Source organism: Hibiscus syriacus, unplaced genomic scaffold (assembly GCF_006381635.1).
Source record: "Hibiscus syriacus cultivar Baekdansim isolate YM2019G1 unplaced genomic scaffold, ASM638163v2 tig00111098_pilon, whole genome shotgun sequence".
NCBI lineage: Eukaryota > Viridiplantae > Streptophyta > Magnoliopsida > Malvales > Malvaceae > Hibiscus > Hibiscus syriacus.
This window is the reverse complement of record NW_024062983.1, coordinates 597,652-616,863: the sequence shown is the minus strand read 5'-3', so window position 1 is coordinate 616,863 and position 19,212 is coordinate 597,652. Positions and strand designations below refer to the sequence as shown.

At 35.2% G+C, this 19,212-nt stretch overlaps 2 protein-coding genes and 1 pseudogene across 2 annotated transcripts; 1 reads left to right on the top strand and 2 right to left on the bottom strand.

The window, feature by feature from the left end:
- Positions 1–4,875: 4,875 nt before the first annotated feature.
- LOC120153039 lies at positions 4,876–5,672 on the top strand (annotated as a pseudogene).
- A 564-nt stretch (positions 5,673–6,236) lies between these two features.
- LOC120153134 (ferredoxin--NADP reductase, leaf isozyme, chloroplastic-like) lies at positions 6,237–8,782 on the bottom strand. The gene is made up of 9 exons (XM_039165131.1): positions 8,554–8,782; positions 8,245–8,479; positions 7,824–7,957; positions 7,625–7,703; positions 7,318–7,409; positions 7,107–7,184; positions 6,935–6,997; positions 6,617–6,851; positions 6,237–6,510 (listed from the first exon to the last, which is right to left on the bottom strand). Exons 1-9 carry the CDS (start codon positions 8,653–8,655, stop codon positions 6,443–6,445), a joined length of 1,086 nt encoding a protein of 361 aa, XP_039021062.1. The 5' UTR covers positions 8,656–8,782; the 3' UTR covers positions 6,237–6,442.
- A 1,148-nt stretch (positions 8,783–9,930) lies between these two features.
- LOC120153133 lies at positions 9,931–12,311 on the bottom strand. Its single transcript, XM_039165129.1, has one exon. The coding sequence runs from the start codon at positions 12,015–12,017 to the stop codon at positions 10,062–10,064; it is 1,956 nt and encodes a 651-aa protein (XP_039021060.1). The 5' UTR covers positions 12,018–12,311; the 3' UTR covers positions 9,931–10,061.
- Between the last annotated feature and the right edge of the window lie 6,901 nt (positions 12,312–19,212).

Genomic DNA, 19,212 nt, shown 5'->3' with positions numbered 1-19,212 from the left:
TTTGATGGCACTGGTGATCCACAAGTTAACATTGTATGACCATTTTCCTTACAACAACTACATGTCGATATCTTCTTCTCTTCACCCTTAGACGATCTACGATCGTGATTTTTTGGTCGGCCAGGTAACCTTCTGTCCATGACTGGTGGCAAAACTGTTTGTAAGTCATCTGGTATGTCCCACTTAGAAGGATGTAGAATAGAGTAGACAATCTTGGCATAAGTCTGTCGATATACTTTTGTAGTGTAGCAATCCATAGTGTATGCGCTTGAATCATCTTGGTTTAGATGAAGAGAAACTTTTATAACATGGCCACACAGATAACCAGATGTTTTCCATTTCATACAACTACACGTCTTTGTATTTAGATCGACAAGCCCATTTAAGTTATTATCCAAGACTTCAAACAAAGTGTTTGAACATGGTTTAACTCTCCATGACGTTGACTTCACAACACGTTCCATCATCTTTTTTTCAGTCCATGGTGTAATTCGGCGTTCCAATGTTTCTGTAATTTTAAACAATTAATACTTAGTAAATCTATTAAATATGATAAGTTACGAATTTAAAGAAATAATACCTGCATGGTTTCTTTTCTTATAATACCACTGTTGAATAGAGGCTCGAAAAAACTCCATTAACATAGTAATGGATAATTTTTGGGAATGACGACTTAGAGCGTTGATTGATTCTGCACTATTAGACGTCATAAAACCATATATTATTCCAAGTTGATATACTCTTGACCATCTTTCAAACCCGACATCTTCTAGTGTTTGAGCACATTGAGGCAAAACACGTCTTAAACAATTATATACTTATTAAAATCCACTTCTCGATAAGCTTTTACAGTATTTCAGTATGTCCATTTGTATTTTTTATACTAGCAGACCTTGATTTTAGATTTCTGTACAAATGAACACCACAAAGTCCATGAAAAACATATGGGAAACACCTTCTAATAGCGTTATCAATTGAGTTTGCCCTATAGGATATGATTGTCAGATTTCTAATAGGACCTATGCAATCCCTAAGATGCCCCATAAACCATGTCTATAAATAAGAGGTTTTAGATTTGCCAACCCCGTAAGCTATTGGCAATATCCCATTGTTAGCATACATGGCTACTGCTAATAAGTTTGTTCTCAATCTTTCAAATATGCTCCGTCAACTATAATAACTGGGCGCATGCAAGTAACAAATGAACGAATCTACAAAATAATATACACAAAAAATATAATCATTTAAATATGAAATACATTTAACTAACAAAAATGAGTCAATAAAATTATATTGATTTACTAACCGCAACACCAATTGCGATAAACAGAAACTCAAAACGTCCATCTCTATCTATTTTGATATGAGTTACCGACCCAGGATTTTTCAGCTTTAAATTGTGACAATAAGTCGGCAGTTGGGCAAACGATGCTTCTGGCGACCCCCTCAACAATTCCAAGGCATAACATTTGGATCTCTAAGCTTGAGAATATGAGATACTAATCTTGAACCGAGCATTCATGTCGGCTATAATTTCATGACCTTGATATACCCTACCATTCAAAAAATCAACTCAACCAGAAAACCACCCAACACCTTTTTGTTTGCCTGTCTATGGCGAGGAAAAACTTGGGTTCTTGAACATGTATGTTTATCAATAAAAGTCCTAACTTGAAACATTTCACAATCTTTTATCCTCTTTGCAATCATACGCCACGTACAGTTTTTGTCAATCCTACACTTTATTTCGAAACGATCTTTGCTTGATTTGTTAAATTTTAGTTGATATCAATCTTCCACACATTTCGTATACAAATCTATCTTCAAGTCTTCATTTGTATCAAAACAACCATCTTTCTTGATACGAATAACTTTTGTGTAACAATCAACTGCTATCTTTACCAACTCTTCTTCCGGTATCGGAAGTAATTATGGCATATTCCAGTTATACTCCCGTGTCTATTTCTTAACAACCTTTATATTGCCATGAATTTTCTTTTTCTTTTCTTCGGGGACTTCTTTTTCTTCTTCTTCAGGGTTATATGAATTACAGAATGGATGTTCAATATGTTCTTTCACAGCCGTAACTTCCTCCTCATTATCATCAACAACATCTTCCTCAGCAACGGTTGTTTCATAATCAAAATCAAGGTATTGACCAATATCAAAATCATTATTGTAATAAGCAGGGTTTGTTTCTTCTTCTTTACTTTTACCCCAAATCTGATATGAAACATCATCAAAATCCGGGTATTGACCAAGATCAAAGTCCGAGTATTGACCAAGATCAAATTTCGAATACTGACTAGTACTCACATTTTTTTCTGTTGGCTCATCATCGTCTAATTGGTCAATACGAAAACCAGAATCTGGGTCTGTAAATTGATTGAGATTTGGATTAGGGAAAAGTTGTGGATTTTGAGATTGTGTTTGGTATTGGAAATGTGGTGAAACAAAAGTTTCTTGGTGATGAAATTGTGGTGGAACCATGAAATTTTGAGGTTGATAACAACGTTGTACATTGTGAGCACCATAAACTGGGGCTGAAGAACTTAGTTGATTACTACCCGTTACTGACCCAACTTCACTAATTCTAGGTTCAACAACATACAATGTAACATCATCTTGCAAAACACTAATGTAAGCAATGAATCGTTCAACATCTTCATTGTCGGTTAACAAATAAACTTCACCCTTTCTCTGATAAGATAGCCTAAATCCACTTAGAGGCTCTAAACTCAATTTCTTTGAAACACGTAACATTAGATTTTCATAAGTTAACTTTTTTAATGACAGTTTTAGTTGAAGATTCATAGGTAAAGGTATATATTGTAAAACACCATTAACATTCTCCCATGACCCTCCATAACACAAATCTATCCAAACATGATCATAATTAGATGATTTCATTCTACAAATTGTAAATAAAGTAATTTACTAAACAAACGAGCTATAAACTAGATATCATCACTAACTTAGAGAAAAACATACCTTTATTAAGTTGATACTTGATAATTTGGGAGAGAAATCATTGAAAAATTATATAGAAATAAAATTATGTAAAAAAAATTAGAGATGGAGTCGGATGTCGTCGGATATAGGGACGGATGTCGTCGGAGAGAGTGAGATGGACTGAGTTGCAATTTAGGGGTTTAGGCTATGAGTTCTTACTGCTGCATAGTTTATATACTCAAAACATTTGTGTTGCGAAATTGAAACTCGCGTTACGAATTAGAAAATCTTATTGCGAATTTAAAAATCGAATTGCGAAAAAGAAATTTGTGTTGCGAAATTTTCAAATTCGAATTGCGAATTCGACTTCTGTGTGGCGAATTCCAAATTCGAGTTGCAAATTCAGAAACTGTGTTGCGAAATTGGATTTCGTGTTGCGAATTCGAAAATGAGTTGCGAATTCGTTGGTTATTTTTGTAAATCCAAAAAAAAAATAGTTAAAATCGTATATTATAAGGCATTTTCGGTTACTTAAGTTATTTTCTCTTAAAATAAAATGTATGCAAACAACAGGAAAGAACCTTTTACTTCACAAGCAACCAATTAGTATTTACCCTATTCGGCCCAATAGACAAACTCTATTCAAATAGATTGTTCTTTTTATCAAGTTCTCATTTCTACCTTAGGTTCCCTATTTGATTTAGCAGCACCATTTACACATTAATTCTCGTCCACTAATCAAAGAATATATAACAGTTGCCTGAGTCAATTTCTAGAACAATATTCCTACTTCAACAATTTCCAGTAGCCTATCCCCTTTTTCGACAGTTGATAGCTTTTATTCTTCCATCAATTCTGGGAGAAAATACCGCGAATCGAGAGCATTTATGATTAAAAAAACAATATGGTACAGAACCAAAACGTGTAATATTTGGTGCAATATCAATGGGCAATAGCCAATCACTTAGCACAGTAGCACAGCTGTTAGCAAGATAACAAGATTAGGCTTACAATTTGCTTAATCACAAGCAACTGCATTACATATAGACTATTAAACTAAGTTTTATGAAAACCATCGTATGTAAAACCTTTATTGTTCCAATCCAAACCATTAAACAGATGACATTAACATCCATGTTAATAATGCCAATATTAAACATCTTTATCACTCTTTCCTCCCTATCTGAGCATCAAAACCACAATGCCAACACATGAAAACTGTCCCAGACAACATCAAAAACTTCAGCAGGCTTGCATTTTCGACTCATTTTGTCTAATAACTCAAATAGCATACAACAAGACAGGAATTTATAAAGCCTGGGGATGGTCATAAACGTCACAACTACTGATCTAACTGAAATCAAATTCTAGTTCAAATCTATTTCATTAGGGGAAAAAGGCTAGACCAAGGTGGCATCAACAAGTCGAAAAGTATTCCTCGCTAGTTCTAATAAACGTAAAATTCAATAGTTATGAACAGACAAGAAGCTTGAAGCACTAGTATAACATCCATGAATCTGAAACCCTCACCAATTCTCAATCAATTTATTATGACTATACCACCTAAACCACTAAAAAAGAATGCACTTCATTATGCAATTATATTCTCTTTCTGAAAGATACTATGGAAAAAACTTAATGTCAAAAGCGTAGACAGAGAATCAGCAAAATGACTAGTCAATTGCTCTCATGCGGCAATAAATCTTGAGAGCATTAAACTTAGCAGAAATAGGAAACTAGAAAGAATATTATAGTTCAAAATTATCATAGAATACTATCAATTTTATACAATAACTTCAAAATATTAATGATCAATGCAGAATAACAAAATTATGAGAAAGAACAGCACTCAGGAGATATAGAAACATTAATTCACCCTGAAAATAGATGCTGCTGATTCGAGAAATAACCCAAAATTCCGCCATGGAGCGTTGCGCCGTTTTTTTTGTTCGAACCGAATACCCTGTCCAAAATTCAGCCATGGAAGGACCCGAAATAAGCTTGGTTGAAGTAAGAGAAGCGCTCATGGTTACACCAGGTTGCCAAACCCTTAACCCTTGTTCTAAAACAGCTCGTTTCCCCAAACCCATTTTCAGTTCCCTCAAAATCCCACTTCCCAAGCTTCCTTCACAAAATCTTTCATCTCTGAAACAATCTTGTTTTAAACCCCAAGATTTGCCTTTGAGTATCAGTTTCCATGGGTGAAGATGCAAGGCAAGTAATTGGTCGATTTGGGTAGACAGAATGCGGGTTTTGCATGAATCGACTTGGAAGAAAATTGGAATCTTCGACGCTATCTTGAACTACACTTGCCAGATTACGCGAAGCCAGTGTTACACTCGAAGATGTCATGATTCTCGGGGGATTTTTTGTCCTGGGTTCCCCTGTTTTTGGCAAACTCGATACCGATGAATCGAAGGAAATCGAAGAGGGTTTAAAGAGTGCTCGGATAGAAATCGTGAGAAGCAAAGCTAAAAAGACGTGCCCTCGTTTGTGGATGCAGAGATTCATGGATAATGGCGACGAATTCGAGCACGAGCCACGAAGCTTTCCTCGCCTTTTGGCTATCGAGGTATGTTTTCACCAATGAGTATGAAACGATCAGAGAACATGTTTTCTCAGTTGTAGTTCATTTGGCTAGAGGGACAAAGCTTGCTTTACCACCTGCTGTGCTTGCTAGTATTTATAGAGACGTTTTTGTTGAAAAATTAATTTGTTGAATTAAAATTACACTAATTCTGTTAACTGTCCCGTCATCACTTCAATTAATAAAAAATTGTTTGATTGGATATTTAAATAGTTGAGTGATTTGATTAATAAAAATTTAAAAATGATGATTAAAATAAAAATTGATAGTTAGATGTCACTAATATAGTTTATTCTTATTTTTATAATTGTTAATATTTAATTATATTAATCAATATAATTAAATATTATAAAGGTATATTATGAGAATATTATTATTATTCTTGATAAATTAGAAACAAATTAATAATTTTAAATGCTTCTTTAGAGAAAAAATAAATAAAAGACACGCGTTTCCTCTACAACTTGCAGGTGAAGCCCTCAAACTCAATCAAGCAATGGACACGTGCTCATAAGAAGCAGGGGCAATAGTAAGCAGGGATGTATTGAAAAGTTGGTGAAAACAATCCTCTTCTTTTAAAAATATCACATTCTATATAAAAATATATATTTTTAACTTTTATTAATAATTTATTATTTTATTTTTTAAAATTTTATAATATCGTCTTTAACATAAAATTGTTAAAATTATGTATATGCTCCCTATCACAAGTTTCATTTACAAATCCACAATCATAGGTTTTAGCTATAAAATACCATTTGTTTCATTGATATGACAAAAAAAAAAAAAGGGCACTCCCTATCTACGTAACGCAGTGGAGATCCTATATGGCTGCTCAAAAAAAGAGAAGAAGAAGAAAGAGGAGGAAGAATTAGGGCTGATTTGTACATGCAATCCACACAGTTAGTAGACTTCCACATTCCATTGCTCAGATTTCTTCAACTGCCTTTTATATTCGGTCCAGTCAATACCTGAAATCATTTCCAAAACAGCATTAGATTATGGTTATATGAATAATCCATGAAGTTTCATTAGCTATTGACGTGATAAAAAAACTGGGTTCTGTGTTTTTTTTACCATCTGCAGCAGCAAGTGAGACCATTATGTCATCAATCCCCTGCTCCATGCCTTTCAACCCACACATGTAAACAAAGGTGTTATCTTTTTTGAGTAACTCCCATAGCTCTTTTGCATATTCAGCCATCCTGGTCTGTATGTACATCTTTTCTCCTTTTTCATTTGTTTGTTCTCTGCTCACAGCAAAGTCCAGCCTGAAGTTGTCTGGATTTTTCTCCTTCATTTTCTCAAATTCCTGTTAAACAATAACATTTGGACATGTCATCCAAGTTGAAAGATGCAAAACCATCACAGATTTTTTCTATTTTCAACGCTTACCTCCTTGTACAACAATGAACTACTTGTAGGAACACCGAGGAAGAGCCATGCCAGACCGTTGAACTACATGTTTTTAAGTCACTCATTAGTACTCCAAACATGTTATCGAGTTAATGTCACAGGTTATATCCGTCGCATTAATATGAAGATAACGCGATTGTTTCCTTTTTACCTTGTAGTCGTCATGCTTTTCGAAGAACATTTTCCACAAAAACCCTCGGAAGGGAGCGATTCCGGTTCCGGTAGCAAGCTGCAATGAAGCAACTGAGTGTAAAATTGTTGTTTTGGAGCAGCAGTTAATCAATATAATGGATTCTGCATTCTGCAATGATTGAATGATAATCAGATTTAGTAGTGTTCTAACAGCTTGGTAATATACAAACCATGATGATTGTGGCATTCGGATCTTTCGGCATAAGCATTTCCTTTCCAACAGGTCCTGTGATTTTAACTTCTGCCCCAGGTTTCAAGTCACCTGAAGATGAACATTCAAACGTATAGCATCAGTAGTTCAGTACTGTAAATCAATTACAAAATCCTATGTTTTTAACTTCGAATCTACTGGATATCATCTCTTAAGAATGACTGCATTAACTAATTGAACTAAACTCCAGGTTCATCATTTGACACCAGTTGTTGAAAACAATAGTAATACATTATGATGAAACATAAAAGGTCCTGCATTCTTACTCAAGAAATTTGAGCAGACGCCTTTAACAATTTCTCCTTGTTCGTTGGTGTATACCAGACGTTTCACACATAGGGATACCTGCAATAGTACAATGAGATCATAAACAACACAATGAAAATGCAAACAAAAACCAGAAGAGCCGCACTTGATTTTCATCTTAATCTGAAAAGAAAATTAAGATTTAAAGGCAAACTCAACAGTTTTAGAATCCCCAAAATCACCAAGAGCACTGCTAGCAATAGAGTATAATCTCAGCTTGTGAGGTTTCCCATTCTTGTCGACGCCATCCGGAATCACCCCAATGGATTGCCCTTCTCTGTAAGGAAGCTCTCCTGATCCGATCAAACCAGCCAATCAGCTAAGAAGAAAAGAGTTCTTTTTTAACTAGACACAAAGGGAAACCTTTCATTTCCAAAACTTAACATAAAAGTTGGTAAATGAGCATAGTACTTATGTCTTTGATTTCATAGCTATCCAAGTCTCCATTAGCATTGGATCTCTTTATCTACTACATGGAACAAAAGAAAACATCATCCAATGTTCTCTCTTCTTCTTCTTTTCACATAGACATACATGAAAATATGTTCAAGGTTTTAGTTTTAGCAGATAGTTTGCATACCCTCGGTGCTTAAGACCATATGCCAAGTCTCTCCAGGGGCATCATCACCAGTGATCTTAGTGTTTAAGAGGCATCTGCCAATGTAAGGCTCCTTTGGCTTGAACTTGTTAACCACAATACCTTCATCAGCCTTCTTGGATTCCTTCACAACTTTTGCAGGAGCTTCAGTCGTAACCTGTGCTCGAACCGAAACCAATCTCCCTCCACTTGGCACATCTCTGTAGTAAAACGAAACCTAAAGAAAAAAGAAACAGATCACCAACTGCATGTGTGAAGTTGCACATTACAAAAACGAGAAGTTATTATTACCTTCTTGAACGTGATTCTTTCAGGAGAAACGATAGATGTTCGAGTCGTAAGAGAAGTGGGCTTGGTAGATGGAAAGGAGACTGCAGCAGTTACAGCAGCCATGGCTATTGATGATGAAGAAAGAAAGAAGTAGAGGAGGAAACGTTATTTGATGGGTACAAGTTGTTGGTGAAGTAGTGAGATGGGATGAGGAAATCTAAAAGGATGTGGTTGGTTTTTTTCTCTCAATTCGATTGGGTTTGGATGATGAATTGAGTGGAGGAGATTTGAAGGCTAATGCAGTGGCCTCTATGAGGATAAGTTTATGTCTACAATGTATGACTCTCACACCACCACGGATATAAAAATTTATGTAAAGGTTGACGAACTTATAATATTTTAAAAAGATGAATTTATACAATTTTAAAAGAACAAAAAAAATTATTAATAAAAAATATGAATGTATTATTTAAAATATAAAAAAAAAATTAAAATTTTAGGGGACGACAACTGTCTTCTGCCCATCGATACACACATTTGATCTCCATGGAAGTGGAAGATGGAATAGGGGATCCAAAGATGACTTTGGGTTAACTTACTTGAGTCCACATAAGAAATCCATGGACAAATCTCCAGTCCAATTTAGAAGTTTTCATTCAGCACTCAACTAATCCCTTTATTCACTCATTTTGTTGTCTTCACCCATTATCAACTGCTGCTTACTTTCATGTAGGAAAAGCAACATGAACCGAAATTCAAGCTTGACGGGTAGAAAATCTGCTTGAATTTTATCCAATAAAAAAAACGTGGGGATTCATGCTAGGATAAATATGTTTTGGAACTTAGAAATTTTGACCAAGAGCTTATCAGTCTTCTTGGAAAAGTCCATGCTACGATGCTCTATATATTCTTTCTTCCATTTTCCTTGGGTTGAACCAAAGGATGAAAAGACTCCAATAATGTAGTAGAGCCACTCTTATTTGACTGCCAAAAGCATTTTGAATAATACAGTAGAAAAGGACGGGATCACAAATTTGACCTACTTTTGTTTGCTCATAAACCACTTGCTGCTAAGAGGAATAAATGCAGGCAGATTAATGCATTGCAGAACCAGACTGACCTTCCTTGTGGGTGACAACCTAGGCAGGCCGTTTCTAGTTTGCTGATGGAATCAGCTGAGCTGACATAAACCAAGAAAAGTAGTACTAGTAAGTTAAGGCAACTGGTTTGCAAGAGTCCAAACCTCTCATTATTTTTTTGTGGCTAGAAATATACAACCAATAAATTTAATTTATAAATCAACGTGCAGTTGTGATTCATTCGAAAGAAACAAAAAGAAAATGAGGAAAACATGACACACCTCTAACAGAACTAACTACATTCTAGCCTTACAACAGACATGCAACTATGATCAACCATGGAAGAATACTGCTAACTGTATGTACAACACATTAGAATGGTGAATTTCCAAAGAAAAACGATGGGATGTTGTTCCGAAACAGGGAGCCATGATGGGAAAAACGATTGAGTCAATGAAATGCCCTTGAACCTCTAGACTGATAGAGCTCCAATCTACTTTTGGCTTCTGGTAGAATTCTGTCTACTGTTTGATCTTGGGTCATGTTGGATTGCTTGGATGCCCATTCCAGCACCGTTAGCACTTCGGCTTGGGCGAGTTCTTCGCTATCCGGTACATGGAGGGCAATGTAGCATAGGAGAACGAATGCTGAGTGTTGAACAATTTGTTCCCCGAAATACACGAGCTGAATCAAATGCTTTGCACCTCCTGCACTAATGATTGACTTGGAGTGATCGAGATGTAGGTAGTTGTTGGTGCAAGCGAATTTGGTAAGAGCAATGGCAGCTTCATTGGAAACTTCGGCTTCCCTTTCATCAAGAAGTTTAACCAATGGAGAGATCATCCTTGTTTCTGTTGCTCGAAACGTCCTTGCCAGATTACCGATAGCCTTGATACAAGGAATTAGCAGTTCCGAATCAGCCTCCTCGATTATCTTGAACAGCTGATCTACAACGAGCGTACAAGCATGAGAGTTCGGCCTAAACGCAGACCTTCTCAAATCTGTATCCCGCTCTGCCACAGCCGTAATCTCCATCAGTGCCATAGCCGAATTAAACTGCACTTCATCGGTTCCTTTTTCTAACAAAACAGCAAAACATAACAGCGCTCTCGACTCGGTGATACTCCGACATATGGTTGAATTTCCCTTGGCTAGATGCCATAAAGCTCTAGCTGCCATGGCCTTCATATTAGCCTTGGTAGCAGTATCTTCTTCTTCCCTTCCCTTCAAATTAGACCCGGACATCGAACCATTCTGGTGGTGCTGTTGATGATGAACTTGATGGAATTGCTTGGCATTACCCTGACTGTTACTCCTAATATGATTATTACTCGGCTTTTGTGGCGCTTTCACCACTCTGTTCATTGCCAAGGTATTGGTAACCACATTATGCATCTGATTTGGCATTTGCTTCCCCGTCGGATGTGGAATCTGTTTCGGGTGATCGTCATCGTCAACATTATTCATGTTCGAATTATTACTGCTCGTCATAACCACCGCGTGGATCGACGTGACCTTGTTACTAGCAATTGCATATTTGCTGTGTTCTTGAATGGTTTCAAACGCCAAATGACTGACGAGTAACCGGATTATGTTATGCTGAGCGAACAAATCTTGACATTTTGGGTGATTAGCCGCCAGCTCGGACACCGCCCACGCCGTCACGGCTTGAACTTTCATCGGGCCTTCCTTGAGGATTTTCACAAACACTGTGCAAACACCAGCGTGGATCAAGTGCTCCACGCTTTCCGGGTCCCGACCCAGAAGGCCAATTGCTCTGGCGGCATTTTCTTGACCTTCAATGTTCCATTCTTTGGCTAATTTCAATAACAGACAAACGCCTCCTTCTTCGATAATCAGTTTACCGTACCGGTCATTGTCTCTGGCTAGAGATACAAGCGAAGCCGCCGCGTCTGACCGGTCTTCGAGTGAACCGGTGTAAAGATTCGCGATTTGTTCCCAAATTAAGCACAAAATCGGCTCGTTTGCAGCGATCGGAGGAAGGCCTAAGTACTCGTCGTCGCGATCGTCGGCGGAGGCCGAAACACGGAGAAGCCAAGAAACATCGCCGATCGAGCTCTCAAGCAAAGAATACATTTTACGGAACGCGGCGGCAGGGATGATTGTGAACACGCGCTTCATGAAGCCGTTGGCACGGCATTTGAAGACCAAAGATAGAGCTTTATCGAGGACCTGTTCGGTATCATCGATTATGCGGCGCGTAGGGCGCTGGTAAAGGTCGGAACTCGCACGCGCCGCTTGTCGGAGCAAGCCAGCAAGTTTCTCCGTCTTCGACTTAAGCTCCAAACACTCTTGCTTGAACGAACTTGCCTCATCCGCCGCTTTCGTTACTTGGTCTGCTAACTGAATTGGCCTTGCCAAGATTTGCTTCACCATATCCGCCATCACAACAGCCCAACAAAAACAAACGCAAACTTGATGGGATCAAAATATAAATAAACTAAATTGAAGAGAAAAGGGGTTGATCTTCGTTTGGTTTTTTCCCACAGGAAGTTTCTTGTAAACGGCTTGACGAGCGGAGGAAACCGAAAGAAGATTTCAACTGCCGCTTTTAGATGCTACAGGGGAATTTGGCCTCTTGGCTGTAAAGGGTCAATCGCCGTTCATGGCAGCCGAGTTTTACAAGGTCAAACGCGCTTTCACCTTCTTGTTTATGTAACATTTTTCTAGGTGAACATATCCCTCACGAATCTTGCTGTTGCTTTGTAGTTTCAAAAAATATATAAAATTAAATCGATTTCTTTTCTTAATTGAAGGAGATGGGACAGTGTTGAATTCACAAATAGAAATGTCGCTGTCATTTTTTAATTAAGATTTTAAAAAAAATCGATTTACGTGGTTGAATTTTCCTCATTTATTTTATTGTTTTTAAATAGTAACATAAACACTATTTATTAATAAATAAATGCCAACGACATTAACAGGTATCGTATTCTTCAAGAAGCTGCTTATATTTTATTTATTCGTTGGCATTACACCTCCATCAATATGAAACTTCAATTCTTCGGTGGGGAAAGGAAACCAATTGCCGCTACCTCAAGAGATTTAGCTTGGGTACACAAATAGAAAATGTTTTAATTATTATATGAATTTTAAAATTAGGATATATTTGTTTGGTTATAATTGATTTTTTGAAAAATTGAATTCTGGAATTTGAATTCTGAAAAATAAATTACATTTCTAAAAGACGTTTTTCGAAAAATGTTTTCCGTAAAATGAATTACATTTTTTTGAAAAATATCTGAAAAACGTTTTACGATGTTTGAAGGATGTTGTTTAAACATTTTTTCTAGATGAGTTTTTTAAAAATTATTTATTACAAATATTAAATATAATATCTATATTATTATAATATAATTGGTTATTTTATTATAATATAAAAATATTATTATATTATTAGAAATATTAATAAATATATTTTAATTATTTTAATAATTAATATTTTGATTAAATGATATTAATATTAAATTCATAAAATAAAATTATTTTGAGTATTTATTCTTTGGAGTGAAAAGTGAAAAGTTCGGAAAATGACTTACGAAAATCAGATCGTAAGTCATTTTCCAGAAAACACAGGAAATTCTGTTGACCAGAAAAATGTTTTATGTTGACCAACCAGTTTTTCTAAAACCAAACACTGGAAAACATTTTATGGAGAACGAATTACGTGAAACAAACACGAAAAAATATTTTCCGGAAAATATTTTCCAAAAAATAAATTATATGAAACAAACACTGGATTTCGAGAAAAATCAATTTCGTAATTCATTTTATGACAAACAAACAGACCCTTAATACAAATTTAAAATTTACAATAAAAAAATAAGTAAAAATAATATTTACATTCTCGTAAGTCATAACTATATTTAATTATGTGCAGAACTCAAATATCAAACTCATGGTTCTTAATTAGATTTTGTTTTGTCCACAGAGTCTCTTGTTCTTATCTCCTCTCTCTTTTAGCCATCAAAGGAAATTGACGTTTTGTTGATATTCTAATACATTGCCGGCTCCATGCCACGATCAATCAGGAATCAGCCCAGTGACGGATGTAGCTCATTTTCAAGACATCACGTATTTATTTTAAAATTTAATTTTTTAATTAATTTTATCTTATTTGATTTTGACCACCTAATATAACAAATTTATATTATTATATGTATATCAACTTTAAAAAAATATCTTTGAATCTACCGCTATAACTTTCTCTTTCAAACCAAACCTCTAATGTCACTGTCACATATTCCCGAGATTAAGGTACAATTAAATTGTACACACACACGTATGTTGTTGTTTTACATACCGTGCTGGAGATCCCACAAAAGAACTGTTCTTGGCAGTTACGAGTACAAACAACGAAGGGTGGTTCCTACCGGTAGCATGCGGTAGGATGAGAATTTGATTTGTTTAGGCATCAAATCTCACCCACTTTAATCTGTTCCCTTAAAGACATACCATAAATTTTAATAATTTCATACCGAATCATATGTCCACGTCTCGAGTGCATGTATAATAATTTTTACATGCATTATCTTCATTAAATTGAGTGTATTTTGAATTCGTGATATTGAATTGATGCGATTTAAGAATTGTTGAAAAATTAAAAGGAAATCAGTCGTATTTTTAAAAGACGTGTCAACCAAATAATACTTAGATCTCATTCAAAAAATCGTCTCAATTTGATCCAAGTAGATGTGAGAGGAAAGAGAGGTGGATTTCCTTGAATTTTTTATTCTCCAAACTTAAACTGTAATTTGAAGTTTATCTTTAAGGAGTTTGAGCCGTGTGTTGCATGTATCACTGTCGAATGACTTTTGGAAAGTATGTACGCAAGTAGCATAGAAAGCTACTGTTAGTCTATATTATTTTTAAAAATCTTAGTATAATTCAAACAATTCCAAAAAAAATCGTATCGGTTTATCAAATTCGGTGTATATTACATTGAAAAACCCAATTCATGAAATAAGTTATGGTGCATGGACACTTTTTTCTCATCACATTATTCTATCAATTTTACCCGGTATTTGTTCTCTTATAATATTCACATTTGTTTTACTAACGAAACTAACTACATCATCACACTGTTTCTCAGTTTCATGCATGTTAAAATATTTTGTTAACAGGAACACTCATTTGTACTTGTTGGGACAGACATTATTTTGATTACTTGCCTGTTATTGGGGAAATTATTTTGATGAATTCAACTCACCATGTCATCTATGATCCAATCAATAAGAGTCATTAATCTCAAAGTAACTTCCAATTAATTACGTACTTCTTATTTACATATTAGAAAGATGTCAAAATAATTTTATTGATTATGACCACGAAATAATTTTTCCTTTCATTGTGTGATCAATTGTGTTTCGACCCTTTGATTGTTTCCGGCTGTACCTTGGCCTTGAATAGGTTTTTTTCTGCTCTTCTTGATGTCCCTTTTATTGTCCCACCAATAATATATTAACACATGGATCGGTCTATTAATTCACCTACATGTTCTTGTTGTTAATTCACCCACTCACATTAATTGACAATTAAAAGGATTTAGTGAAAAACTCTGACTACAAATAAAATCATCCCTAACCCTAAAATAAGGAAAGGACAAGAAACCCTCCTCTCAAGCACTCCATAGTTCTCATACCTTCTTTTCTCCATCTTCTTTATAATAAACAGACAAACCTGCTATAAGGTTATGAATGAAGCTTACAGACAACAAGCACAAATTACATATATAAAAAAGAACCCACGTTTATTTCATTTGCATTGCACAAATTTTAACTTTATCCTATTGCTCAAAGCTCATGTAATGAGTATTTCACTGCTATAACTTTCAATAGTAATTTAAAAAAAAAAGTATTTCTCTGCTATAACTTTCAATACTATTTTTCTATCATTATTCAAATAATTTATATTTTTTTCCTCTTACAGTACTTCACTTCCCCTTTATTTATTTTTATCATAGAAAGGATTATAATATTACTTGTTCTATTTAAATTTATAAAATATTAATGTTATCGAAAAAATGAGATGATTAAAGAATTTTGTAATTGTTTAAATTCTTGTGTTCTTTCGTTTTTTTTACCCGGTTCTGCAACATGTTGGAGTCTACTTTTAATTAAATATATTATTTCCTTATTTTGATGTTATGGATGAATTTATTAGCAGCAAAAATCTTGCTGTTTGCAAGTTTGATTCACAATCTTATAGAAGGCTTTTATGTTTATTGTAAAGAAGATGGGGAAGAAGCAGCCATGAGAACTGTGGAGTGCTTGAGAGGAAGGCTTCTTGTTCTTCCCTTATTTTGGGGTTCGGGATAGATTTATTTGTAGCAAGAATCTTTTCACTAAAATCTTCGTGAATGGGTGAATTAACAGTAACAACGTATTTAGTGAATTAATAGATTAATTCATGTGTCAACAAACTATTGGTGAAACACCAAAAGGCACTAAAAAGGTTGAAGAATTCTATTCCTCGGCCTCTCCGTCACTTTCATAATTTTTATTTTAATAATTTTTAAATTTAATTTTATCTAAAAAAAAGAAAAGAGAAACTCTAAAAAAATGTTCCTAATGAATTTAAAACTCATAAATTAAAGAAATGTAAAAAATTAATGATAAACATTTGTTAAAAAATTAACACATATCTTCAATTAAATATTTACTATGTCTCATTAAATGTGTTTTATTGTTATATAAAAACGAAACGAAGCAATAATAGGAACAATAAGAACAAGAAATATTGCAAATTTCCAATATGAGAAGTTAAGGTTGTCCTGCTATTTATGTGGAAAACTAGGACATGGTGAGGGATTTCACCCCCAAGACTCGTTAAAAACAACAAGACTTTACTGCCACAATGAGATGCCTTATTAAAAGCACCACCTATGCATAGATCGTTTCGACCGAGCCCTTGGCTTCGGGAAGACTCTATCGAGCAGTCCATGAAACAACTAAAGGACAGATTCCGAAGAAGAAAGACAAAGGATCAAAATAGGATGAGCACGGTACTTCGAATTAGATAAACCCGCTAGTAAGACAATTATTCACAGGAGGAAATGATATAAAAAAAGACATGAAATCGATAAGGAGATGGTGGGAACCGAGGAGGAGACAACTTTAGAAAAAGGCAGATGGAACAAAGCGACCAAGACACAACCATCCGACATTTTCAAGTTTACCCAAACGCGATTCCAAGAATGACAACATCACGATATTGGCATGCCTGAAGACCGAGACCAGCTAGACACAATAAAAACCTTTAGCTGGAATGTCTGGGGCTTGGGTAACCTCAGAACAGTAAGACGTCTCAAACACAGGCTTCAGAGAGAGATCTTTACACTCTTATTTGTCTTTTCATTGTAATTAAGAGAACTGGTTATAGCCGTATTATTGAATTTGCATTTTCATTGCGACTAGGAGGATTCGATAGGATATATCCAACTATATCATCATCACGCCAACTCCATCATCCATCATTGACGCCATCTTCCACATAAAATCTATGGTTTGCGTTAACACACAAACCTACCGAGGTAAATTTTTAATTGTGTTTTTTCTCACAATCCGACCATCCGATTTCAAATCCGCTTCACCTCATTTCTCATGTTTTCATCCTCTTTCAAACGATCCATTATCCATAAAGATCAGACCATAAACACCTTGGGCACCTATTACAAGAGAGATAAGAACATCTTTCTTTTATTACATACTTTATTCTTGTCTTTAATTCTTTATAGTTGTTATTACCCTTATTTTTATTGTCTTAATCTCACCTCTTTGTTTATTTTCCAACAACTAAAAGCCTCCCAAAACTCTAATCTTTGCCGCCACCTTCAAGTACTCATTCAAAGCCATTCGCTTCTTCATCGAGTTTAAAACTTTCTTAGGTTTGTTCCCTCGACGAGAGCAACATTCACATCACCCGCTATCGCTTCTCTATCAATTGATATCAAATTTTGGACGATTCTTGGGAAGAATCAAAGAGTTTTGACTTGTTCTCCAAGCATCAATCAATGAAGAACCCCAACAGAGTTAGTTCACAAAAAATCATCGTTTTCAGGTTCTTTTTGCATTCTTTTAATTTAGTTTCGATTCCTTCTTATTAGTTTGTTGTTTTCATTCATCAAAATGCAAAAAAAAAATCCAGAAAAAGAAAATGAAGGAATTTGGAGATGTTTTTTTTACAGGATCATACCCCATACATAGAAGGTTCAACAGTCCAAAATTCATCCAAATCGGAGTTTATTCAATCCCTCAAATCGACCATTCTAGTTTATTCGACAGATTCACGTTGCTCGCACTATTAGATTTTTTCAAAAGGAATTTCATGCTGAAAATTTCCAAATCACAACTAGACTCACTAGAGAACATCCACCAAAAATTCAGAATTTTTGGATATCGGCAACCCCTTAAAAATGTTGCTCAAGTTGATCCAGCATTTTAGGTTTTGTTATGGGTTTGGGATTTTCCATAAATTTTTCTTTGACTCCTATTGCTTCTAGGTTCTTCTGTTATACATTTTTTTGTTCCTTTACACAATCTAACACATTCTTTTTCTTGTGTTAGTAGGATTCAAAGAGTTTGCACACTTTTTCTTCCTTGCATTCTCGTTCACTTGGAGTCTCTCTTTCCTTGGCCTCTTAGAACTCCTAAGTTTTCTTATCTTCTTTTTGTTAGTGATCAAACTCCTATACGAACATTGAAAGACTCTTGGAGAGAAAAAGTTTTAAAGAGTACAAGATCGATTTTATTGCCTATCGTTGTGTTGCTTCCTTGGAGTGACTTGTGAGGTTTTTATTTTATTTTTTCCAATTTAAATTTTTCTTTGAGTGTTGTGATTCTCATGATGGAAAACGAAGTAAACATCATCCAAACCCTTCAAGCTCTATTGTAGTCAATAGAAGCCATGAGAGAACAATTTACTGAACTCAACACCACATTACGACTACAATAACAACAACCACCTAAGATCGATCCATCGAGATAACCCACTGATGGTTCCTAGATGTGCCCTACCTAGGTTTCAAACGCCGAAAGATTTTGCAAAGCCAAAATTCAAAATTCCATCTTTCAGTGAAGAATATGATCTGAACGGCTACGTTGATTGGGAAGGGAAAGTTGATCTCATGTTCTCATACCATGAATGTCCTCTATAAGAGCATGTAGCACTCATAACCATGGAGTTCATAGGATATGCTCACACATGGTTGATGCAGACACGAAGAGCAATTCAAGATCACCGAATCCAGAATATTATCTTGTAAGAACTATTGAAGAATGTTATGCAAAGTCGTTTTCTTCCGACAAACAACACAAGAGAAGTGAAATAATGGCTTCACCGACTTCAACAATGAAGAAATTCAGTTGAAGACTACTACAAGGAGATGCAATCCTTGTCGAATAAAGTAAACATAAATTAAGACGAAGAAGATACAGTCTCAAGATTTGTTAGCGGCTTATACACAAACATAAATGATCTTCTTGAGATAAATGGATATGTAAACCTTGAAGTAACATTGAAAGAGCCATAACAATTGAAGCACAACTTCAAAGGAAATTTTGAATCCGAGAAAACTACCAAG

Coding starts and splice junctions, on each gene's coding strand:
- LOC120153134 (XM_039165131.1), bottom strand. CDS start 8,655: ATGGCTGCTGTAACTGCTGCAGTCTCCTTTCCATCTACCAAGCCCACT. Junction 7,704..7,823: donor ATTTTGGGGATTCTAAAACT/GTTGAGTTTGCC, acceptor GTACTATTGCAG/GTATCCCTATGTGTGAAACG. Junction 6,511..6,616: donor CTCACTTGCTGCTGCAGATG/GTAAAAAAAACA, acceptor AAATGATTTCAG/GTATTGACTGGACCGAATAT.
- LOC120153133 (XM_039165129.1), bottom strand. CDS start 12,017: ATGGCGGATATGGTGAAGCAAATCTTGGCAAGGCCAATTCAGTTAGCA.